The following is a 26,053-nucleotide window of genomic DNA, read 5'->3' as shown; positions in this document are numbered from 1 at the left end:
TGCTCAGGGGGGTTCTCAGGCACCACTGGGCCCCTCGCCGAGTCTATGGCTATTGGGCTAGTACCCTTCACCCTTCTCACCGTTCCCACAATGTTGCCGTTTCCCCTGGCAACCCCAAACAGCATTTTACCCACTACTACAGCACTCCAGCTCTGTGACTTTGCCCGCCAGCACGTGGACTTTCTGTGCTTAGCGAGGCTGGAGGGGCTTCCTGGTGTCTTCCATGACCCTTGGGCTTTGAGGGGCACCTCAGTCCTCTATGCTGATGGCCCTACCCCAGGGATGGGAGGGGCGTTGTCCCCCAGAGAGGGTGCAGAGGGGACTCTAAGTGGCCTTCTTCCCCTGAGATCCTCCGGTCTGAGAATGAAGTGGCCAGATTTCCTAGGAAGAGGGCTTTGAGCATCTAAGTCAGGGCTAGTTCCACGGCTGGGACCTTGACCTTCCCTGCAGAGTGGAGAATCTCTTCAGGGGCTGTGGCCTTTCAAAGTATCCTCTGTGTGTGTAGCACTGGACAAACATATAAATTACATGGTGTGTGACATCTCTAAGGCAAGTGACTGTGATGGGAATCCAGTCTTGGATTCCTGCGCCAGAATCCAGAAAACCTGTTTCTTGGCTCATCTCAGCCTCCACGGTGTGACCCACCCCCTAGGATGGACTCAGGCTCTGTAGGACCTGAAGCTTAGACCATTCGGAGGGCCCTCCTTCGGGAAAACAATACACAGCTATGAATACAAAATGAGAGACAAACATGATTATTTAGGATGCTAAAAAGAAAATTGCTGCAAATTACAAATTCTGAAACAACTGACAAATACCACAGACATCACACAATCTGGGCAAATCACAGTATTTGTGTGAACTCACTACCTGACACACCTCTATAATGCCTTAAAAACATTTTTCTTACACAGTTTTTCTGCTCACAATTTCACCAACCAGCTCCTGGCTCCATACATTTCTGACCTGGTTTCTCTTCCATGACACACATCTCTAGTACAGACGTCTTAGGCCATATCATGCTGTGATTTGACTCGGGCCCTGCAACTTTGTGTCACAAAGCCAAGTAAGTTGGTGCAATGGGTGGTCGTATTCCTACAGCCATTCCCTATGCTGGGATGGTTGCAAAAAAACATACCTCACCAATCCCAAATCTAATGAGTGAGCTATAGATTCATCTCTCACTTGCTTTGGGGGATCCTGAGTCAGAGCCCCAAATGCACACCAGAACCCCAAATGCACCACAGAAAGAGCAGAAACGATAATTGATTGCAGATCAACTGTAGTAATCTACCAAATTACCAATACCATCTGACTATGTGAACTCATTGCTGAGACCCTGTGGAACTCTGGGACATCAGTTGTATTAGATTCATGGTAGTTCTGCCTCTGGGCACATCACAAGCCTCTCGGAGTTCCCGTTTCTTTATCTGTAAAGTGAACAAGACCTTTCTGGCCTCATCTGGTCTGTTATGGACAAGGATCTGAAATAAAAGAAAATGTGAAGCCTTTGTGATCCCCAAAGTCCCACGCGATGATGAACATGAGAAAGACCACGGTGAGGCTGGCTACACAGGGATCTGCTGAGACCTGGCTTTAGGGTCAGAGTTCCTGAATCTCTGGTGCTCACCTGTCCAGGCCAGAAACTTTCATCTGATAAGGGGAAAGCTTTAAGGCTTTGATTCCAGTTAAAGGACACACTGCTGGAAGGCATGACCCATGAAGTTGTAATTGGGTATTTGCAGCCCTGTAAGAATGAGCTTGTCTGGTCATGAAATTAGCATCGAGTGCCTCCTAATGCAAGGAAGCATCAGGCTCTGCAGGTACAAACCAAACAGGTTTGGAGCCTAGTATTTGGAAGAGGAGACAAGTCAAATGTGTACATAAGTAGTAGCCACAATGAGGGAGGAAGGGGTAAGAGCCACAGGCCAAGGAGATGTCTGGGGCAAGCAGAGTCCAGAGAAGGTCCCTGCAGAGGTGAAAAAACTGGTCTGTGCTGGCTGGGGAAAGCTGGGGGTGCCTGACCAGGCCTTGCTGCTAAGGGAGGCTCACACAGGTGGAGAAGGGGCACTGGGTACCTGAGGACGAAGGAGTGGAAAATGTCGCACTCAGGCTTTCCAGAGAGAAGATGTTCACGTACAGTTTGATGAGCACATTTGTGAGTGCCTTGTGGGTCAGCAGAACTGTAGAATGACCTAGGAAGCTAGCAAAGTAAGCTCCCACTCGTGGAATTTTCCTGTTTTTCTTTCTCACTTCGTTTGGATTCCTCCCACCTTCCCCTGCCCCCACCCCTCGAGAGAGAGCTTCAGCTGCACAGAATTTGGGCTTCATGGAACCTCTCTGGGTTCACTTCTTAGCCAGTTTCAGAGTGGGGAGCAGAGATAGGACTATGGTGAAGAGGCTGCAGTTATTGAGGGGGTTTCTGCACCCCCTGACCAACCCTCCTGAGACAGTGGCCTGTACAAGGTCTGTGGGCCCCCAGAGGTGCCATCTGTGGGGGAGGTGCCATCTGTGGGGGAGGAGCCTCAAAGATTGGGGCCCTTTGTTCAGAGAGCTTAGGATCATGATACTAGAATCCAAGATGTGGAGAGGGTAAGTGACAAAATGTACCTAGACATCCTCAGCGTTAAGCATACAGAACTTCGGTATAAGAAATGCCCAGGTAATTTAATGACAGTACAATGGCACCCCACTCCAGTACTCTTGCCTGGAAAATCTCATGGACGGAGAAGCCTGGTGGGCTGCAGTCCATGGGGTCACTAAGAGTCGGGCACGACTGAGCGACTTCACTTTCACTTTTCACTTTCATGCATTGGAGAAGGAAATGGCAACCCACTCCAGTGTTCTTGCCTGGAGAATCCCAGGGATGGGGGAGCCTGGCGGGCTGCCATCTATGGGGTCGCACAGAGTTAGACACGACTGAAGCGACTTAGCAGCAGCAGCAGCAGCACTGCCTTTTTGTATAGGCATCATAGCGACTTCACTTTCAATTTTCACTTTCATGCATTATAGAAAGAAACGGCAACCCACTCCAGTGTTTTTGCCTGGAGAATCCCAGGGACGGGGGAGCCTGTTAGGAGGCTGTCTATGGGGTCGCACAGAGAAGTGACTTAGCAGCTGCAGCAGCAGCATAGTCTATGAATTGCAATGATTCACCTTTCTCAAGACCCTGATGCTGGGAAAGACTGAGGGCAAAAAGAGAAGGGGGAGACAGAGGATGAGATGGTTGGATAGCATCATCGAGTCAATGACATGAGTTCGAGCAAACTCTGGGAGATGGTGAAGGACAGGGAAGCCTGGCGTTCATGGAGTTGAAAGGAGTTGGACAGACTTAGCAACTGCACTATAATAACAAGCTTGTCTCAAGAAGACAGAAGTATTCTAGATACACGTGCATGCATTTGCAGCAAAAATGGTTTCCTTTGTGCGGTTTACTTCTGAGTATCTGTGTGAAAATACATATTTCTGTCTCTGCCTACATTAGAGAATGTGCAGAGGTGAAGAAACTGAAGCCCCAGAAAGATAATGACTTGTCCAAGATCACAGCTGACTATAGTGGCAAAAATAAGACTAGAACCCAGAACTCTTCATATAACATTAAAATCAATTACAGATTGGAGAAAAAAGAAAAAAAAAAAAGCCAAGGAAATCCTTATTTTTTTCTCCTCCAACCAATGAATAAGTACTAAGAAGGTCAATCCTGAATTAGCTATATAACCCCAAATGTCAAGTTTGTACCACTGACCTGGTTCAGTATTGATTCCTTTTATGAAAACCATGATCATACTGAGTTGTTAAAGAATTTCAGAGCACATAGGAAGGCTCTACTAAAATAATTATATGTCTTTGTTTTTGAAGAAAAGTATCCAAAATATATAAGCTGTTGTTTGAGTTAAACAATAAAAACATCTGTGGTTTCTCATGATGGCTCTAGTCCTAATATAACATGGCAAAATAATACCCCCCAAAATATCCATGATTAACCTGAATTGGAAAGGGTTCACCTCCCAGTGTCTTCATATAGCTGCTTCAACTGGCATTGGTAAAACACACACACAACCAGCTACTTCATCACCCACCATTCTAATGCAATAAAACATTGAAAATTAATCACTGGTTTTAAATGAACGGTGTGTCTCTACTGGCAATGAATCCCACAAATTAGGGCATATGCATAGGTGTCAATGCAGGATTTTTGGACTGTATTCAAATTGCATCTGAGCACAGGTGTGCCTGTCATTAAGTGTTTGTTTACCTGTACACATGGATGTTTGCCTGGGCAACTGTGTTTTTTCTCACGTCGGTGAGCATACATTTCTGTGGGGGTGTGAGGGCTCCTTTCCAAGTTGGGACTCTAAAGGAATTGTCCCTCCTATCAAAATTAAAAAAGAGTCCCTCCAAAATGTCAGCTGTGGGAGGAAAGCATCGGGGTTTGGCGTGGGCGGAGGTGAAGCACGCATCCCACTTTCTTTCCTGTCGCTTTTCCCTGGGGGTTCCCTTGCTGGGATTCTTGCTGACTCTGCCAGGCTACTCCCTACCTCCATCTCCTGTTAAGAGGGGACTTCGGAACATCGTGGAGCCAGACTGTCACTTTCAAGGATGTTTTCCTAAATACTAAGGAGGGACAAAACCTAGGAAATGGAAAATACGAAAAGCAAGAGGACTGTCTGTTTTCAGGTCCTTTCCTTGAGGACAATCACACCTTGCTTTTTCAGCCTCAAGTGCACCTTCCTTCCGTGTTTCTGTGGCCGCTTCCTGGATTCCCAATGCCTGAACTCTGGCCTCGCTGCCATATGGACGGCAGAATGTCATCCCAATATCCTCTTCCATCCAGCTCTTTCCTCCCCTCCCCCGCACAGGTCAAGGTCCTCTGAGCAAAGCCAATAACATTAGCGATAGACGTATTTACTGTGCTTGCTACATGCCAGCCACCGGGCTTGTCTTATTTAATCCTCACAATAGCTCTCCGAGGTGGATGCTGTGGCTGTCCCCATGTTACAGGTGAGGGAACAGGCGCTTAGTGCCCATGAATTCCCCAAAGGTGGACAGCTAGTGAGGGCAGAGTTGGGCTGAGATCTTAGCTCTGGCTTCAAAACCACTCTCTTAACCATCACATTATATATAGAGAGAGCTTCCTGTGCTAGAGGGAGTCTGCCCTCCTCACCTGCCCACCCCCGCTCCCCATATCCTCACAGCTTCTTCAGGAGACAGTCAGCAAATGACTTCACCCTTCAGGTCACACTTGACTCCCTCCACAGGGTGCTGTGGTCCCTGAAAGGCCCTCAGGTGTAACCTGCATAAAAGGGACACTCAGGTTAGAGGAGGTACTTCAGGTAAATGGAGAGAAGGGGGTCCCCCTCTCTCTTTCCAGCATGTGGGGCCTGAGCAGCTGTGCTGACACCCCCAGGCCCCACTCAGAGTCCGCCCCTCCTGACAGACAGCAGCCCCTTTCATCCTATCTGACTTAGCAGTTTATTTTAGGCACGGCCTGACCAGGTGCTCTGGGTCAATAGGCTTAGTTTTAAATAACTGGATTCCTGTCGGCAACGGTCTCCTTCAGAAGGGGAGGAACAGGGCAGACGAACGAGCCCAGCAGGCTGGCAGTGCTGAGGGATGCTCTCTGCCAGCAGACTGGAGATGGCTGGGCTCTGTGGCTGCCTGCTTGACCCCTGGCAGGTCCCCCGCTTCCTCCCAGCAGACTGGAGATTGCTGGGCCCTGTGGCTGCCTGCCTGACCCCCCAGCAGGTCCCCTGCTTCCTCGCTCCAGGCCTCAGCTTCCTCACCTGTCAAGTGGAGGGCGGGCTGTGTCACCTCAAACACCTGTTGCAGTCTGCCCCTCGTCTCTGATCTATACCTGTGTGCGTGTTCAGTCACTCAGTTGTGTCCGACTCTTTGTGACCTCATGGACTGTAGCCTGCCATCCTCCTCTGTCCATGGGATTCTCCAGACAAGACTGCTGGAGTGGGTTGCCATTTCCTCCTCTAGGGGATCTTCCCAACCCAGGAATGGAACCTGTGTCTCTTGGGTCTCCTGCATTGGCAGGCAGATTCTTTACCATTAGCATCACCTGGGAAGCCCATACTTGTGTTTCCAGAGGGCAAAACACCTAGAGAAAAAGCATCTTCTGTGGAGTGGTGACTTGGTGTCACGGAGTAGGGCCACCAGAGGAGGCAGCCCCGTGCAGAGCAAGCACTTCTGCCCCAGAATCAGGAGACCTGGGTTCCGGTCTTGCTTGCAATACAAACTGGGTGACCTTGAACAAGCCAAGCCTCATTTTTCTCACCTGTTTTAAAAGGGAGTGATAAAGCTTCAAAGAATATTGTGAGGATGGCACGGAGCAATTGCAGGTGAGAGCCCTTTAAACTCTGAAAGCGCTATAGGACAAAAGTAAATGCACCTGGCAGTTCCTCAGAAAGTTAAAAATAGAATCACCATAGGATGCAGCAATTACCACTCCCCAAAGAGTTGAAAGCAGACTCTCAAAGAGATACTTGTACACCTATGTTCAAGGCAGCATTGTCCATAGCCGCCAAAGGGTGGGGGCAACACAAGCATCCACTGACAAATGAATAGACAAAGTGCGGTCTATATATACTATGGAATATTATTCAGCTATGAAAAGGAACACAATTCTGACACGTTACAACATGGATGAAACTTAAAGACATTATGCTAAGTGAAAGAAGATACAAAGTTGTACGATTCCACTCATGTGCAAATTCATAGAGACGGAAAAGTAGATTCGTGCTTACCAGGAGCTGGGGAATACAGAGCTATCGTTCAATGGGTACCTTTCCATCTGGATGGTGAAAAGTTCTGGAAATGAATAGTGTGACGGTGATACAACACTGCAAATGTACTCAATGCCACGTAGAAAGAAAATGGTAACTTTTATATCATGAAGATGCTAACGTATTTTTAAAAGTAAATGCCTTGGGCCCCAGTGCCTAACCCACTGCCTGGCACACAGCGTGTACTCAACATTCATTTTGTAACTGAGCGGATACCCTCACTCAAGCCCTAGTCAATTCCATGCCAACTTTAGGCAGATCGCTGTAAGGAATAAACCAGTTTCTGCTTAGTGACAAAGCTGTGGGGCAGCGGAGATAGAGGAAGATAAAGGAGGAAGATACAGGAGATGCAGCTGACATGAAAACTATTCATTGCAAATAATGTCTGAGTAATCACAATGTGCGTGGTGGGAGGAAAATTCCCAGAGTGTCTGGGCTCACCTGGGGCTTCCCACGAGGCAGGCTTGCAGAGGGAACTAGGGGTTGGGAGGGCATGCAGGTTTCAGCTCTGAGATGGACAGTCACCCGGGGCGTTCACCAAAGGGTCTTCGTCTGGCTTTTACTCCGAGAATCAGGCTCCCCCACCCAGGTGGTAAACTGAGTCGGAAGGAAGCACGAAGCCGTGGCCCCAGGTGACCGAGCTGGGGAGACCCGGGGCGCCCTTGGTCCGGGCAGGGCGGGCTCTTAGCACACGTATGGCACACGCCTGTGCGCGACCGCAGGCTGGGAGCCGGTGGGTGGCAGGGACCCCTCGCCTCTCAGACGGCGAACCCTGGTACGGGTCGTGGGGTCCGGGCCCTCGCCCCTGTGCCTGGGCTTGTGGGGCTGGGTGAGGGGGCGTCTGGGCTCGGGGCTCGCGAGGCGCTCCCCAGCCCGGGTGCCGCGGGGGGGGCGGGGAGAGCGGCCGCCTAGCCCAGCCCCGCGGATGACAGGAGCGAGGGAGCCGAGGAGGGAGGAGCCGCCGCCGCCGAGCGCTGGGCTGAGGAGCGGAGAGAGCGGGGCGCGGAGTGCGGGCGGCTGGGAGCGCGCTGAGCGGGGGAGAGGCGCTGCCGCACGGCCGGCCACAGGACCACCTCCCCGGAGAATAGGGCCTCTTTATGGCATGTGGCTGGTAACTTTCCTCCTGCTCCTGGACTCTTTACACAAAGGTGAGACCCGCGCGGGCTTCAGGGCGGCGGAGGCGGCGGGGCCGGGGTGCGCGAGGCTGGCGGCGAGGCGGGGTGCCCGGGGGTGGGTGGCTGGGTGGGAGGCCTCCAGATACTCGGGGCTGGGGGACGCACCCCGGCCCCGCGTGGGTGGCACCGGGGGCGGGGCAGGCATCCGGAGAAAGGCCAGGTGAGAGTCCGCCCTGGACCGCTCGGCCAGCCACCCGCGCCTGCCGTTTTGGGGGCGCGCCCGGCGGGGTGATGGTGAGAGAGCCCCTCAGCTCCCCGCTTCTTGCTGGGCCGCTGTTCTGCCCGGACCCCTCCCCCAGCCCCTTGCCCGCCGCCTGCGGCTGGGTGGCGCTGGGACCCCGGGGTGCCCTCCGAGTCGAAGGGTCCTCCGGCCGTGACGGTTCACCTGGAAGTCCTGGTGGAACCGGGCCGCGGCTTACTTCCCCTCTGCCGCCGGGTGCCCCTCCGCCGCCCCAGACCCCCTGCATCGCACCGCATGGCGCTTATCCTTGCCCTGGCTGGATGCAGGGCGAGGAGAGCTAGGGGTCCCGAGACTTGAGGTCCCTCGGATACCAAGTTTCTTCTCCAAACCTAGAGGTCGCCTTCTCCCAGCCCCATCTCACCCCCCACCCCTGCCCCAGGGCACTAGCCTCGGCTTCTTCGCTAAGCCACCTGACCACCTCGGGCAGCGCGCCCCAAGGTGCGAGATTCTACGCTTCGGCGCCTGGTCAGCCGACCTGGGACAAGTCTTGGGTTGGGGGGGGGGGGCGTGTCGCTTTCCCTGGAGAGAAGGCGTTGCTAGGGGTGGGTCCAGGTGTCCGGCATGTCCAGACCTGCTGCTGGGGCTCTGCGCACCTGATCCTCGAGGCGGCCGGGGTTGGGGGTTGGAAGTGGTCACACATCTTCGACCAGAGTCACCTGGGCACCAAGTCGGCATCAGGCCGTCCCCGGCGCTCGGACTTCCCAGGCGTTCGCAGAGGACGTGCCCCCAGGCGCGCGGATGGCGGGAGAGGAGGCGGCCGAACTCCGCGCCCTTGCGCGGCGGAGCACACACGCTCGCTCTTCCGAGCTCAGCTTTACCTGTTCAGCCCTCCAACTTTTCTCCTTCGCGCCCTGGGGGACAGCCTCTCCCCTACTTTGCCCAGGCGGCTGCGATGGCCCAGTTGCAACTCTTGACCCCTAGGCGATGGGGGAAGGGCAATCCAGTCCAGGGTTGGCGCTCCCGGAGGGGTCTCTAGTCCTTCGTTGCCCGCGCCCCAGGGGTCTGGAGTCTGCAACCTGCGGGAACTGAGTGCAATATCTTGTGGCTTTGGGGGAGAAAGGTGACCCTTATCTTATTTGTAAATACCGCGGGTCAAAGCCAGATTGAAGGCCGAGATGGTGCTGAGGTTTGCCTGGAGACCGGGGTGCGGGGCGAGGGGCGGCCTCTGAACCGTGGACAAAGTAGTTGAGTTTCTCTGACCCAGTGGGGTCCATGGGGTAACACACCAAGGCTGGTCTAGATTGATTAACCCCTTGCCCCCTGCACAGCACCCTATCACATCACCTCAATGGAGCCAGAAGCCTGCCTGTGGTTCAACCGCGCCCCCCCACCCCCCAGTCTCTCTCTCCCCAGGCTCTTCCTGCCTCCCTCCGCCCCCGCAGGCTGGCTCGGCTCGCAGCTTTAATTACATTAATATTAAAAATACATAAGGTGAAGAGCAGCAGCTTTCTCTCTCTCGGTCTCTCTCCATCCGCCACCCCTTGCGTTTTGTCAGACGAGAAAGCATAGGCCGGAGCCGCTACCACACTGTTGCCCAGCTCGGTCCACACACGCCCCCAGGCCCCCGCCGCTCCTGGAGACCTCTTCCCGCGTAGCCGATCCCCAAAGACGAGGCCCCTTAGCGAATACCTGACGGGCTCTCCCCTCCCCCCTTCAGAAGGCGGGCATTAATAAATGAAGCCCAAGCTATTTGATAGGGAAGGGGAAGATGGGGGTGGGGGCGGAGAAAGGCCCAGGAGGCGGCAGGACAGCCCGAGGGGCAAAATCTTTTCCCAGCAGAGAAGGAAGTCGCTCTGGCCTTGGGCCTGTGGGAGGCTGGAGGTGCCAGGTGAGGCGACACCTACGTGGCCTTTGGATCTGCAGAGCCCCGGGTGCCCCTGCCATTCAGAGGCTCCAGCGTCTGTGTTGGGCGCCAGGGCGACTTGCCAGACAGGCCTTTCTCTTCCTTCGTGCCTTAATTGGATCTTAGGTGCCAGGCTGGTCCCGGGGGCCTGTTCTGCTTGGGGTGGCAAGGTGGTGGGGGTGGCGGAGGCGGCTGGGGGAGATGTTGAGGAGGCGAGAGCAGCGAAGATGGGGTTTGGTGTATTTTTCTCTCCCGTTGCCAGTCACCCCCGCGGCACCAAGGAAAATGTAAATGTGAATGTTCGAGCCTGTTACAGAAAACAATATCCTCTTGCAATAATTTGTACGTCCATCTGTGAGGAGCGGGAGGAGGCAGGGAGAGAGAGAGGAGAAAACAAGATGAGCTGAAGCGTCCTCTGGATGGAATTAAGCAGTTATTGAATGTGTTTTAAGCTTCTGTTATTTCCATTCCTCTTGAAATACCTTTTTTTTTTTTTTTTGATGAAGCCTGAGCTTCAGACTGATTCCCCAGAACTAAAGTGGGAAGGTGTTTTAATAATCGGTTATCAAGTCTCCAATAACTACCTTATTATTGCCAAACGCATCCAGGTTTGGGCAGCCAGATGAACCCCAGTGAGACGCTCTCTGTTGTTCCATCCAGCGTGCCAGCATCTGTGTTGCCTGCATTTGCATTTTTACTGTGCAAAAGAACAAGCTTCCCCGGCACTAAAATTCCTGTTTTCTAAAAGCCAAAATAATGGGTTGCATTGATTTTTTTCATTTCCCACCCCAACCTCTTGGATGGGGACTCATGGTTCCTCTCTCTTGAGAAGACCAAATTAAAAGGCTTCGTCAAACCATTAAGAAAAATCTCTAACACTCTGTTCAGAGTCTAATTAAAGGCAGGAGGGGGGGCGCTCAGCGAGTGTGTTTTTAAAATCTCGACCTGGCAAACACAACTTCGGGGAAGCAGGTGAAGGACCCATGGGCATTGGGGAGAGGGTAGGTAGGCAGAGAAGCCCTGGGTGCCTGCATAACATAGGGGGAGAATGGGGTTGTCATGATGCCTGACAAACCTTTCAGATGTTTCGTATTTCTGGGCATCAAAGTCAGCTGCCTTGAATGTATTTCTGCAGCAGACTGGGGAGCTCAATTAGAAACAAAAAGCAAGTAAGCAGTTGACCCAAAGGCAGCGCTTAAGTTGAGCAGATCCCAGGAGACTGGCTGAAGAGGCTTATTTTTCTCAGATTGAGGAATGAAGAGGAGGTGGGCAAGCAAATGGCGGCAGGGGTGGGGGTTGGCCCAGCGATGCTTTGCTAAAGAAGCAAGCCCATCCCCACCAACAGGCTGACTAGGAGTATCCGGACACAGGGTAACTCTGTGGGCTTTTAACAGAGGGGTGCAGACTTCGTGGCCCCCTTACCTGCTCCTGGTCTTTGGAGATTCCATTCTTGTAACTTGCTTGGTCCCCTGCTCAGCCTGATGAAGGATGATTTTATTTATGGATGAGTTGAAGGGAGGGTGGATGTTCAGAGAGCTTTCTTTTCTTTTTTTTTTTCAGGGGAATGGGTACCAGGCTGGGAGAGACTCTCCCCTCCCATGTGATCCTGGAGGAGGTGTTTCTTGGGGGCACTGGAAGCAGTCAAGAAGAAAAGCCCCCTGCTTCCAAAGTGCTTTCTCAGCCCCTAGCTCAGTAGATTCTAGACAGCACCCAGGTGCCTGAATGGGGTGAGCCACAGGCAGCAGACATGGCAGGGTGCCAGGGACCCAAGGGCAAGCCCTGGATTTGCATGTAATTTGCATACAGATTTGCATGCTCACCTAGCCAGGCCAGGAGCCTCGGGTAGCATCTTGATAGCATCTTGATCTTGGCCTCAGTAGAAGCCAGGCAGTGACTTCTTTCCTTGGGTGGAGTGGGAGTGGGGCAAGAGTGGGAGGAGGAGGATGTTTTCAGGGGTGCTTCTTTCTTCCAAGTTTTAGCCCCCCAGGGGTTTAGCACTGAGTCCTCCTCCTGGCAAGGCAGGCCCTCGAGCTTGCAACGGGGATGGAATGTGTGACAGTGGCAGAGATGCCTAAAGGCGGACCAGACTTGGGGTGTGGGTTGTCCCACCTGTGCTGCAGAAAGGAGAGAGGGGCACACCAGCCATGGGAATCCAGCACCAACATTCACCTTCTGGTGTGTGCACCCTCAGGATGGAGGCAGCTTAGGGCTCTGGTCAGTAGGTGGAGAAGCCGCAGCTGATGGGAAGGGAGTATCAAGTGAGACAAAATGCCCTTACACCCTCTTGGTTCGTCAGTGTCCAGTGTGGGAGGAGGTTGTGGCCTCTGAGAGGAAGAGGCCCCAGCCTCCTCTTCTCCCTTTGTTAAGGTGCCTTCTGTCACATGCAGTGGTTGGAGTGGGGGGCAGTAGGAAGGCAGGTGCTGTGGTCAGAGGACTGATGAATAAAGAGCTGGGAGTAATGCTTGAAGAGCCAACAGTTTGTGGCAGCTACTGTGCTCCTTCCCACAGAGTCAGCTGGGATGTCCGAGGTAGGGAGGCGGCCTCGAGAATGATTCTGTCTGCACTTCCAGGGCCCTGGGCAAATCCCACCCTGGCAAGTGCAGCTCCAAGGCCTCCCAGAGTGCTTTTCTGCACATCTAATGATCTGGGAGGGGCTTCCCCGGTGGCTCAGTGGTAAAGAATGTGCCTGCCATTGCAGGAGATGAGGGTTCAATTCCTGGGTTGGGAAATCGGGAAGATCCCCTGGAGGAGGAAATGGCAACCCACTCCAGTATTCTTGCCTGGAGAATCCCATGGACAGAGGAGCCTGGCAGGCTGCAGTCGTGGGGTTGCAAAGAGTCAGACGCTGGCAGTGATCTGGGAGGGCTCTGGTCCCACAGACATTTCTGAAGAAGGTGGGGGTGGAGCCCTAAGATGTGGGGTGGAGCCTCAGGGGACGGCTAGAGGGAGAGAAGGCCAGTGGGCAGAGCTTCAAGCTCCCATCCCTCAATTCTTCCAACCAGAGCATTTTGTATATTAAAATTGTAAAGAAAAATGAGATTTCAACTCGATGGTGTAGTGGATATTCTGAATCAAGGCAAACCCTTCATTCACATCCTTGTTCTGCCCTTAATAGGGGACATTGGGCCTCTGAGCCTCACTTTCTCCGGCTCTGAAATGGGATTAAAGGAGATGATGTATACAGCATAGCTAGAATATAACCGATTCTCAGTAAAGCTTAGACCTCTTCTATTTTTCTGCACTACTTTCACCCCCAGCCCACCATTGCTGCTATTTAGCCACTAAGTCGAGTCTGACTGTTCTGTAGCCCACCAGGCTCCTCTGTCCATGAAATTTCCCAGCTAAGAATACTGGAGCGGGTTGCCATTTCCTTCTCCAGGGGATCTAGGGATCTTTCCCACCCAGGCATTCAAACCCACATCTCCTGCTTGATTATTAGGTTCTGTCAGTTGTACTAATGAGCCACAGTTTTGGCCAAGCCAACTGACTTAGACTTTGTAGCAGTAAGAAGACTGAGTGGTGGCCAGGGCAGGGAACATCACAGCTTCCTTCTACCATCTATCAGTTGGGTAGCTGGCAGGATCCATCCTCAGCCAGGTAGCTGGGGCCATGCAGGCACCTGGGTTTCCCTGGGAGCAGGGTGTCCAGCACACTCCCATTCCCCAGTCGCAACTGGTGGCAGCTGTGGAAAGGGTGAGGGCGCAGATGGGCTCCAGATCTGGACTTGAGGGTGAGGCAAAGGCCAGTCTCATACTTGTCTGAGGAAGGTTGGGGTTGGCTGGTAACTCTTGACTGTGATTGGACGGAGTAAGAACTAGCCTGGATTTAATGCCATAAACCTGTGTAAATGTGCTGCTCAGGGTGAGCCACCCCCCACACCTTGTAGCTGGATGGATTTCACTGTTTTTCAGTAGTTTCATGTAGAGAGGACACACCTGACAGCCCTAGATGTTGGGGATCCCCAGACCACTCCTCTCTCCATCACCCAGACAGTCGCAGGGAAGCAGCCAATGGCCCAGAGGTCACGTGCTGCTCATGGCAGGTTGTGGCCTGCGGTTCCGTGAGTGGGGGGTGGGGCTGTGGCACAGCCGGTTGTGCCCTGTTTAACAGATGTTTGTCCCGCGCTACTTTAGCGTGAAAAGCATTGGCCTTGGGCACCACCGCTGCCATTCAGCTGCTCTCCCCTCATCCGTTCAGCCACCTCCCGCCCCACTTCCCCATGCCCTTGCTCTCCTTGATGCTTGTGTTGACGGTTTCCAAGGTCACCATCTTCATTAAGAACAGTTATTCAAAGGCTGGTTGCATCTCCGTTAAACTCTGTGTGTGTCTGTGAAGAAGCGTTATTCATAAACCTAGAAAACTAAGCTCAGCCTAATTTAGGCACGTCACCTAATAGTTCATGTCCCTCTACTTCCTAATCTGTAAAATGGGCAAAATAATCCCGGTCCTGATCATCCCCCCGGGGTTGGTTATTGCCTGGGCACAAGAAGGATGAAAGCCATACAACTGTAGAGCATGCGACAATCCCCTGTAAGCTGACGAGGGCCACGTATAAACACACAAGTGTGAAAAACCACAGCGGACCAGTTTCAGCCTTATAAATGCTCTGCCGAAACGTAAGGTATAATTACTGTCATCTCATCATACAGGAACAGCAAAGGTCTCACAGCTGTGTGTGGCTGTCTCCCCCTTCCTGGGCGCCCCACATATGGAGAATTTTCTAGCCTTTTCATCAGTGTGGGGAACAGCCAATGAGACCCAGCAGGGCTGGCAACTATCTTCATGGAGCAGTCTTGGCAGATTCCCTGTGGCCCCAGTGCCCGGGGGTGTGGAAGGAGCTTACCTCTCCTCCATCCCTAGGTGCTTAGACGTCTGTTTACTCCGTAGTCCTCTGGACGTTCCCTTGAGGGTATTTTCCCTGCTGGGAATCCACACTTTTGTGTGTGTGTGTGTGTGTGTGGGAAGGAGAGTAGGCACAGGGTCCCATCTTGTGTGACCTTGTTTGAGGTCACGGCAATTACTGGAATCCAGGCCCTGAGCTGACTCATTGGAAAAGACTCCTGTGCTGGGAAAGATTGAGGGCAGGAGGAGAAAGGGGTGACAGAGGATGAGATGCTTGGATGGCATCACTGACTCAATGGACATGAGTGTGAGCAGACTCTGGGAGACGGACTGGGCCTGGTGTGCTGCAGTCCATGGGGCCGCGAAGCATCGGATACGCCTGAGCAACTGAACAGCAACAGACCCTGAGAACCCAGCTGAGTCAGGGCCATGGTCACCTTGTATCTGGTATCTGGAGAGGCCTCCCAGAGCCATGGGTGAGGAGAAGGACGGGGGACCTGCCTTGAAGGTGTGACTGCCATGGGTCCAAGTCTTCCAGGTTGGAAGTCACGTTCAGGGACACTGAATTCATCCCCTCATCAGCTGCCTGATCCCCTCTGCGCTTTCCCCCCAGCGGTGTTCCTCCTCTGCTCCAGCACTTCCAGTCACAGGAAACTCCTTCCTTTCAAGGCACCCCATTCCCCGCCAGACAACTCTGAGTATACAGAGCTCACCCTTGTGATCAGCCAGTTCTGTCTTGGCCCTGACCTCCTACTCGCTGACTCTTGCTCCTACCTTTTAGGCCACATGGAGGCGGGATCTATGGATCCTCTTCTACATGGGCACACTGACCACTAGTACGCAGATGTCCTGCGCATCTGAGCCCTCTCCTCTAGGCAGCCGACCAGCAGCCCTGGCCCCTCTAACGCTCGCTCCTGTGCTGTGGCTTCCTTTCTCCATGATGCCCTCCATGCCTGGGTTGCTGGCGCAGCCAGAACTGCAAGATCGGTGGAGACAGGGCTTGGGTCCCAGCCAGGACTCTGGCCAGTTGTGTATCTGGGAGTGTATGACTCTCTAGGCCTCGCTCTCCCCATCTGTAAATGGAGGAGATTGGACAAAATAATCTCTCAAATCCCTCCAGCGTGAACAGTCTAAATCTAGGAATCTCTGGGGACAACTGTGCTGTCTGAGCTGACTCCTGGGAAAGACCTTTCTGGCCACAAGGGGTCTTCTTTTGACAGGCCCTGTCCAGGAGGGGCTGGAAGATTAGAGTCTGACTGTCAGCTGTTGCTCATAACTCCTCCTGGAGTTGCATATGGAGCTGATGGTGAGAGGCCTTGTAGGTTGAAGGATCTTTACTGGATCTCAGAGCTTTCTGATTGCTGGTTATAGGACCTATGTTTGTGCTAAGAATCCTAAGGGGGAAAGAAAAAAACCCCATGTTTCTGATGACAGAGGTGGCCACTTGGGCCTTGGGGCATTGCTTCTCATTGGGGTGATACTGCTTTCTTAGGGCTGTTTGGAAGTTGGAGATACTTTGGGGTTGTTATAATGACGAGGGTAGGGAGTATATAGTGGGGAGTGGGGAGGGATGATTAGGGATGAAATGTCTGATGCCTGAGGCAGCCCCAAATAATTCAGAATTGTCATCCCCCAAATGGCTCTCATTCATCAGAAAACCCCCATGTAAGGATGATCACATCTTGGAGACATTCTGAGAGTAGAATGCAGTGCTCCCATTGAGAAATGCAGCTGGTGTAAGGTAGTTTGAAATGCCGCTCTGCCAGCCCTGGCTGTGCTACTGAGGAAATTACTTGATCTCTCAAAGACCCTGTTGTCTGAGCTGTAAAATGGGGTCTTGGGCAGTAGCCCCATTAGTGGGTGCTTGTAGCGCCATGATGCAAGGAAGGGGCTTCTCACAGCGCCTGGCACACAATAAATGCTAAAAAAAAAAAAAAAAGGCAATGGTGACCATGATGATGGTGAGGATAGAGATGAAGCGGGAATGCCAGGTTTGGGGACAGAGGGTATGGGACTTGGTCCCAGCTGCACCATCCTGTCCCAGAAAAGTATCAGTGCTCAGATGCTGTCTGGGGAGACTGGCCCTTCTCTGCCTCAGGGTCTAAGCTCAGGTTGTCTCCAAGGTGTGAATACAGTATGGGGGGTTTTCTGACGGTGGGCTGGACCTTGTCTCTCTGGTCCTTACCTGAGCTTTGGATAGACATGGTGGTTGAGCTGAAGCCCCACTGGTTGGTCCTCTCTGAGATCTGTTTTTCCAACTATGGAACAAGAACAGAGTGAAGACAAATGATACATCTCTTTTATGAAAACCTTTGTGTGGAGCTGCAGCAGAGTAATCAACCTTGCAAATTAATCCAAGAAACCTCATGGGGCCACATCTGCATTAAAACAACAGCTCTGTGTGAGGCCGGGGGAGCTGCGGTAGATGTGGGTATGGCAATGGCCTGTCTATCGATCACACCGTTATTATTTTATTAACTTGATTGCCAAATTAAGGAAATTAATGCAGGGCTAAGATCCTGTCAACCAAGCCCAGGAGAACAGCCTGTTGTTGGGAGAGTGGGTAGAAATACAGTATGGCAGGTCTATGGAGCATTATTGTGAGTGTAGACAGAGGACCACCTGCCTCAGAAATGGAGTTCCCTGGCCCTTTAACAGACATGGTGGATCTGGTATCTAAGGATGCGCATGTGTAACAAGCTCTCCAGGTGGTTCTGACACATAATAATGTTGGAGATACTGTCTGAAGTTGTCATCATCATTGTTGGTGAGAGGTAAGTATTTGCTGAGGGATATTTATTCTACAAATACTTCCTGTCTGCTCACTCTCATGATAATACAACAGCAGTGAACACTTAGGTGGTTACCTATACCACTTACATATTAACTCATCTAATTCTAACAACCCCTGAAGTAGATATGGTCACCCCCATTTTATAGATGAGAAAACCAAGGTGCAGAGAGAGGTGAGGTTATCTTGCCTGAGGTTACAGTGCTTGTCAGGGGGAAGAGCAAAGGGCATCAGAGTCTGGGTGTTTAACCTCTGTGCTACGTGCCTAGTGCTGCGCTCGGCCCAGGGGACAGAGTGGTGAGCAAGGCAGCTCACAGTCCTGCGGAGAAGCCCTGCCCACTCCTCTTCTCCCTACTCCTGTCCAGCCCCACTGCCTGTGCCCAGGTCTGGATACCCCTTGGGGGTTCTTGTCCGTCTCTTGGGGTGGGGGGTGGCAGGTGGCAGGGGCCCCAGAATCGGCAGATGCTCCTGGATGAAATATGCAGTGAAAGAGAAGGGTAAATATTGTAAAGGAAGAGAAAAAAAATAATGACTCACTTCTCCCAGTGGAGGTGGTAGGGCGTTAATATGTCAGTCCCCTCGGGTTGTCATTTACGATGATTGGAGATGATGACATGGGGACCGTTCAGTGTGCACCTGGAGGAAGCCTCAGCTGGCCAGACACCTCCATCCCAAGTCAGGCAGGTGGGGTGGGGGCCCCTGGGTGTCGACTGCGTGCGTGTTGAGTTTCCTTCGCCAAACTAATCCCAGTGGCCAGACAGCACAGGGCAGGCGGACGAGTTGATACGATGGATATTTAGGTTTCAGGGGTGACCCTGGGGCAGCCCAAATGCCTGGGGCCGATTTCTGGTTTAAAAATATTGCTGTGCTATTTCTACACTTCTAATCTCCCAGCCATTTGGAGCCTGTTTTATGAAACGCGGCATCGGGGTGGTGCTCAATGTTAACCGGCGGAGAAGATTAAATGGGTTTAAGTCTGGGCGTCTGTCACATCACAACCAAGCCCATAACTTCCATTTTCTATTAAAAATCCATTTCCCCCTTTGACCAGAAGAAGCTTTGCTGTTGATCTGATCTCTCTCTCTTTATTTATGAAGTGTTTCCCCCTCCTCTCATTCTCTCTGTAAATCTGCCTGGTTCTGTCTGCAGAGGAAAGAAAGAGCCGGGGGAGATGGCTGAGATTTAAGGGGAAAGTCGGAGTTTCCTGTCCAAGGATTTGCTTTCCAAATTAGGACCGGCTTCCAGAGGAGCAATGAAAGAGAGAATTCTCATAAGGCCTCAAACCTTGAACTCTTCAGCGTCATGTTGGAAAAAGTCTTAGGATTGGGAGCCAGGCAGACCTTGACTGAGGGTTGGCTTGGTGGCCTCCTGGCTCTACCATCTTTTTCCTCACTTGTAGGATGAGACTTGGGTTTCCCAGCGGGCTCAGTGGTAAAGAACCCGCCTGCCAGCGCAGGTGATGGGGATTCGATCCCTGGGTCAGGAAGAGCCCCTGGAGGAGGGAATGGCAGCCTGCGCCGGCATTCTTGCCTGGGAAATCCCATGGACAGAGCAGCCTGGCGGGCTCCAGTCTGGGGTTGCAGAGAGTGGGGCACGACTAAGTGATGGTGTGCACATGGGATGAGATCCCCAGGGCCCACCTTGTACCTCTGCGTGGGGATTCCGTGAGAGAATGCCCCTGAAGCAAACAGTAGGCACTCAGTCAATGTTAGTCTCCTTTGTTTTGAGAGCTCTGTCCCATCAGCCAGAGGGAGCCTTCGGGGAGTAGGTGTACAGCCAAAATGAAATTAGAGAAAGGCTCTGAGCCCTTCTGCAGACTCTGCCCTGGGCAGTGGGTTAACCCTTTTCCTGCTCCTGTCTCCTCTGCAGGCTTTTGAATGGTGGTGGTGGGGGGGAAGGGGGCGGGAACGTTCTCTGGAGTTTGATGCTTTTCACCACACCTAGGGTCCTGTTGCGCACATGGCTGGTGCTGGGTAAAGAACTCCTGAAGGAGTAAGTGTCTCCTGGCCCCGAGTCAGGAAGGACCTGGGAGAGGAGATTGTTGGAGGGCGATGGAGTCACCCACAAATGCAGAGTTGCAGAAGGGAGCTGGGCCCCAGCCACCCTTTGCTGTATTTTTCATCTCCCTGGTCTTCTCGGAGAATCTCTGGAACTCAAAGCTAATAACAATCCCATCCCTCCTAGTCCTGCATCCTCATTATGTGGAACCATTACTTTCACGTTCTGTCTCACCTGGAGGACAGGTAAGATAGTACAGTCCTCCCCCTTTTGTGAATGAGGACATTGGAGGGTCAGAAAGGCTAAGTGGTTTACCTGAGGTCACACAGCACTTCAGCAATGAGCCCCAGGAGTGAAGACTTGTCCCAGGTCTCAGACTATTGTCCCACACTTCTGTGCTCCCCAGAGCTGGCTGGGGCTCTGTCACTGCTCTGAAGATTCAAACAGGAGCCTGAGAAGGAGGGAAAGCCACCACCATCAAATCCTCTCCAGACTCTGTGAGGTGGGGTCAAGGCCCCCAGGCCCTCGCTACTGCCCTTCCCATGGATGGTGACTGAGTGTGCTCATTGCTCCTGTGGCTGCTCACTGTCCCATGTGCCCGCCACCATCTGGGCACGTGGTGGAGACTTGAGGGAGTTAGTGCCTCAGTTTCCCCTTTATAGATTTGCTTACTCCTTTCTTTTGGCAGATGGGGTGAGGCTGAATTAATGTTTATTTAAGGGCTTCTGCATTCTGGGCTGACAGGTGCCTTGTGATGGTAAAATATGAACCCGACGTAAGTGCAAAATGCTATTGTTTTACACCTGAGGGTGATGCTTCATAATGGCAATGCACTGTCAGAGCCGTAAGCAGAAATGAATGGTTTGTCTAATCCTCCCCAGCTCCCCCAGATTCGGAAGACAGCGGCTCACATCCCAGGGTGGGAGAAATATGAGGCTACTCACCTTTTGCTATCAATCTGCTGTTTCTTCAGCCCTGACAGGTGGCTGGACAATCCCAGTCCATTCATCAATTACATCCACCCATTTGTAGTTCCTGAGAACCCCACGTCCTTGGCTCTGGCAGGATCCAAGGCCCAGAGGGCAGGAAGGCTGTTGCTATTGTGGCTGATGCTCCTTCCAGAAGCCTGGAGCCAAGGGAAGCCTGGGCCAGGGGCTGTCTCTGCAGGCAGGGATGAGGAGACTAGGAATGTGTATTTAGGGTAGGTTTGGGAGGGAAGAAAGGATGGGGAGGGATACCCAGCCTGGAAAACCAGATGCTGTGGCTTGATTCCTCTTGTCTTCAGCATGTTTCCTACAATACAGCAGTTTCCTTCCCAGGCTCTGAAGTCAGGCAAAGTTGGGTCCCAGCCCACCTCCAACACTTACACTCTGGGTTACATTGTGTGAGTTACTTAACTTCTTGGAGTCTTAATTTCCTTATCGGTGCAATGGGAATATTTCTCAGGTGTCACAGTGGTAAAGAATCCACCTGCCAATGTAGGAGATGCAGGTTTGACCCCTGGGTGGGGAGGATCCCCTGGAGAAGGGAATGGGAACCCCCTCCAGTATTCTTGCCTGGGAAATCCCATGGACAGAGGAGACTGGCAGACTACAGTCCATGTGGTCACAAAGAGTCGGACACGACTTAGCAGCTAAACAACAGCAATGGGAATTACAACATCACCTAAGAGAGTCATGAGGTTAAGTGAGAGCACCCAGCCTGGCCCGCAGTTAGTGAAATCCATGGTTGCTAGTATTATTGCAGTTGGTCTTATCACTGAGGGCTGCATCATACAGATCCTTAAATATTTTCTTACCCGGCCCCTTAAATCAGACAGTTCCTGAGTTCCTCTCTGTCAGAGATCTTTCTCAGCTTCCTAAGTCCATTTGTCAGGCATAATGTAGAGTCTTTCTGTTTCTTGATGGATTTTGGCTTCCAAAATCCATAAAGCTGCCATGGTGAGTGTGTCTGATTAACTAGGTTGTCTCAGGAAGTACCCAGAACTCGAGAGTGATGTTCCTGTTCCCACAGGCTGAGCGTTGTCTGAAGTGTTGAGTCTGACAGGGGCCCCTCTCCCAGGATGTGTGTGCGTGTGTGCACACAGGTGTGCAGATGTATAAATCTTGCTTGTGGTCAGCTGAATAGGGAAGTTGGTGGCCAGGTGTTTTTTTTTTTTTTCCAGAATGGTATAAGCCCCCTCTTTATTGTTGCACTGGTTACCATCATCTGAGGGTTAAGAAATCAGACTCTGGACTCAGTTGCTTCATCTGCACCCGGAGCCCTTGGTTACCAGTCGTGTGGTCTTGGGAAAGTTGCTTTGATCTCTCAGTGCCTTAGTTTCCTCATCTGTGAACTGGAATAATAACAGTATCTCCCTCATAGGGTTGTTGGGAGGATGAAAAGAGGTCATACAAGTAAAGGGCTTACAACAGGGCCTGGCAGGAAGAAGGTGCTTAGTGAATAATTGTTGATCGAATGTCAGTAAAGAAACCTTTGGAAGGTGAGCAGGCTTCTGGGAATCTGGGGAGAGTGGATCGGAGAAGAAACTTCCCAAGCCTTAGCCTGCTTACTTGCGAATGGAATGATTTCATGGCCTTGGAGAACACCCAAGCCCCTGTGAATTGGACAGGCTTCTGAGAGTCCCTTTCCTCTTGCACAGAGCAGACTTGCTTGGCCACCACCCCCAGGACTGATACAGTGGAGGCAGTGAGAGACAGTGGAGGCAGTGAGAGGACGTGGGTAGGGAAGCTGTGCTTCCCAGTTCCCCCCTCATCCCGTTGCTCCCCTGTAGCCAATAAGGGTGCAGTGCTGGGTGGGGACAGCAAATGCATTTGCTGCTGAGAGGATGCCCCTGACACCGCAGCAAGGAGCCCAGGGATGTGTTTTCCAGCTCTGCTGCTAATGGCTTCATCACGGCTTTTTATGAGCTGATGTGAATTGCTCTGACCAATGAGCCTTAATGGCCTTCCTCAATGAGCTGCCCGGTATATTCTCCCTGGAGGCTCGGCTCAGAGTTAAGCTGAGAATATTAATATGGTCTGGATGCAGGCCCTCCCCCTCCTGATAAAGTTGTGGAAATTGAGGTCAAGTTGGGTCCCCTGCAACGTTCTTTAAACAAGCAGCGGAATCGTTTGGTTGCTCCTTGATCTTCTGGTAGAGAAGGAGTGGCTTCCAGCTGGAGACCTGGGACTGGGCCCCTCTTGCTCTGGGTTTGCCTCCACCTGCTGAGAGGTGGCCCTTCCTAAGGAGGCAGGCTCCTTGGTAGGGAGGGAAGGTCCTGATTCCACCATGCAGGGCTGTTTCCCACAATGGCAGGCAAGACCGAGTCCTGTGCTGGGCTGAGTGTTGCAGACAGCTGTGCTTGCCGGGTGGCCTTGACATTGTCAGGTAGCTGCTGTCATGAGCATGTTCACCTGTGTGATCGAGTGTTGCAATGGCGATATGTCAGAGACTCATGGGATCTTTGCAGTCTCATGGATCCCCCCTCCATTTTATGAGTGAAGGAATGGATGACCAGAGAGGGGAAGGGAATTCCATAGTCGGTCAGTGTCAGGGATGGTTTTAGAACCTGAGGGAGGCGGTGATATCTCTTATTCCTAAGCTTGGATTGATCTACTCATGGTGACACCAGTCCTCATCCCATCCCTTGGGACAACACATTTTCTAAATTGATCTCCGGAGGGGAAGATGGCTCCCAGGGTCTTCTGCAGCTTCTCTCGTCCAGGCAGCATCCCACTTTGGGAGCCCTTCCTCTTAGAACATGGTCTCAGACCTTTTACCTTTTGGCTCTGGTGTGTTAGAAAGTGTGCTAAGATCCTGTTGAGAGCACTGGGTTCAGATTCCAGTTCTGTAGCTTATTAGCTCTGTCATCTCAGGCAAATCACGTAACTGTGCTTAGCCTCCAAAAGGGAATGATAAAAAAGAGGCCATATGTTTTGCCAAAAGTTTTACTTTATTTTAGGTTTGAAGGATTTGTTAACAAAAGAAACCACTCATTACATACAAATACACGACTTCAATATTTAATAGAGAATTATTTAACTTAATTTCAATATACAATCATTAAAAGAAAAGAGAAAGAGAAACAATAGAGAAGAGGAACAGCATGTACAGGCTTCCCTGGTGGCTCAGTGTTAAAGAACCCACCTGCAATGCAGGAGACAGAGGTTCCATCCCTGGGTCAGGAAGACTCCCCTGGAGAAGGAAATGGCCACCCACTCCAGTATTCTTGCCTGGGAAATCCCATGGACAGAGGAGCCTGGTGGGCTGTAGTCCATGAGGTCACAAAGAGTCGACATGATTTAGCAGCTAAACAGTAATAACAGCAGCACACACACCACCATATTGGGCCGACCAACATTCAGACTTAAAACGGCATGCTGGGAAGTCCCAAGTAACAGCAATCTGGAGTCCCAATTAGGAAAAGGTCCTGGGCAATGTGTCCACTCCATAGGTGAGACTGCAAATTGCAGTTTGGGGGTTCCTGCTTATAATCCTGGGCCACAAAGTGATATCATCATCAGTTTGCATAAAAATGCAGCTCTGGGTTTCCTTTAACGTTTTTATAATACCATTTGTTTCACATTGTGAGTCATAAGATTTTGTTAGACCCCAAGGTGTTGGCCTGCCCTCCAAGTGCTCAAGAATTCCAAGACCCACACCCTTTCTTATCTAAAATGTTGCCTGACTAGTTGTGTTTCCAGGCAGGCACAGAATCTGGGCAGTATCCAGGGAGGTCAGAGGCCTGCTCTCCTGCTTCTCAAGCCTGAACAAGACTTCCTCCATTTTAATTTCTGTAACACCATGGCATCCCCTCTCAGGATTATAAAGATGGACTGGGGGACTGGGTGTGAACATCTTTGCATCTAATAGGTGCTCAATAAACATCCGTTATCTAAGCAATGTCAGTGTCTCTCTTATACTATGGATGCCTGGGAGTGGACCACGGCTTTGGACTTGGCTTGGTGTGGAGAATGCGCCGTTTCAACATTTTGCTGTCCCTGTGCTAGGCTGGAAGCATCTGCAAGGTGGGAACTGTCTCTTACTCATCCTTGCCAGTGCCTGGTGTATAGTCAGTGCTCAGCAGTACTTATTGAATGGCTGGTGCTCCAACGTCTTATGAATGAGCGCCGGCTTGCAACCTTTGTGGACGCTGAGGGTATCCTTAGCTGCACTAACTAGCCTCTCTGCTCTCCTCCTCTCTCTTCTCCCCTGCAGCCCGCCTTGAAGATGTCGGCACCAGCCTCTACTTTGTAAATGACTCCTTGCAGCAGGTGACCTTCTCCAGCTCCGTGGGGGTGGTGGTGCCCTGCCCGGCCGCGGGCTCCCCCAGCGCGGCCCTTCGATGGTACCTGGCCACGGGGGACGACATCTACGACGTGCCGCACATCCGGCACGTCCACGCTAACGGGACGCTGCAGCTCTACCCCTTCTCCCCCTCCGCCTTCAATAGCTTTATCCACGACAATGACTACTTCTGCACCGCGGAGAATGCTGCCGGCAAGATCCGGAGCCCCAACATCCGCGTCAAAGCAGGTAGAGGACCAGACACGGGCTCCCCTACAGGGCGGGAATGGGGAGTGGGCAGTACCCATTCTGAGGACGAGTGTAACAGGGAAGAAGGCAGCCCTTCAAGGAAGGTTGTGTTGTTTAGCTCTGCCACTGCTTGTGTGTTCTTAAGGCTTCCCAGGTGGCTCAGGGATAAAGAATCTGCTTGCAGTGTGGGAGCCACAGGAGCCACAGGTTTGATCCCTGAGTCTGGAATATCCCCTGGAGGAGGAAATGACAACCCACTCCAGTTATTCTTGCCTGGAGAATCCCATGGACACAGGAGTCTGGCAGGCTATAGACCGTGGTGTTGCAAACAGTCAGACATGGCTGAGCAACTGGGCACTGTGTGTCCTTAGGCAGAGAACACCTTTCTGAGCCTCAGCTTCCTCCCCTGCAAAGCTGATGCAAGCATCCACCCATTCATCACCATGTGTGTTGGTTCAATGAGATAACGCCCGTTTAAATTAAGTAATGTGTTCATTTTAGTACTTGGTTCATGAAAAACATTCAGTGACTTTCTATTTTTTTTAAAAACTACCCTTTATTGAAATAGAATATATAAAAAGAAATGTGCACCCATGGACGGAGGAGCCTGGTAGGCTGCAGTCCATGGGGTAGTGAAGAGTCGGACACAACTGAGCGACTTCACTTGCACTTTTCACTTTCATGCATTGGAGAAGGAAATGGTAACCCACTCCAGTGTTCTTGCCTGGAGAATCCCAGGGACCGTGGGGCCTGGTGGGCTGCCATCTATGGGGTCGCACAGAGTCGGACACGAATGAAGCGACTTAGCAGCAGCAGCAGCATATAGATTGATGAATTTTCACAAAGTTTAATATC

General features: G+C 51.9%; 1 protein-coding gene across 1 annotated transcript in view; it reads left to right on the top strand.

Moving 5' to 3' along the window:
• The first annotated feature begins 7,683 nt into the window (after positions 1 to 7,683).
• Positions 7,684 to 26,053, top strand: part of DSCAML1 (DS cell adhesion molecule like 1) — a 365,157-nt gene continuing 346,787 nt past the window's right edge. The window contains exons 1-2 of the mRNA XM_061440430.1: positions 7,684 to 7,939; positions 24,881 to 25,198. Of these exons, the coding sequence (XP_061296414.1) occupies positions 7,717 to 7,939; positions 24,881 to 25,198 (541 nt within the window). The 5' untranslated portion in view covers positions 7,684 to 7,716. The remainder of the gene's footprint in view (positions 7,940 to 24,880; positions 25,199 to 26,053) is intronic.

Source organism: Bos javanicus, chromosome 15, assembly GCF_032452875.1.
Source record: "Bos javanicus breed banteng chromosome 15, ARS-OSU_banteng_1.0, whole genome shotgun sequence".
In the NCBI taxonomy this organism is placed as follows: domain Eukaryota; kingdom Metazoa; phylum Chordata; class Mammalia; order Artiodactyla; family Bovidae; genus Bos; species Bos javanicus.
The sequence above is the reverse complement of the archived record's forward strand: the minus strand, read 5'-3'. Positions and strand labels throughout refer to the sequence as shown.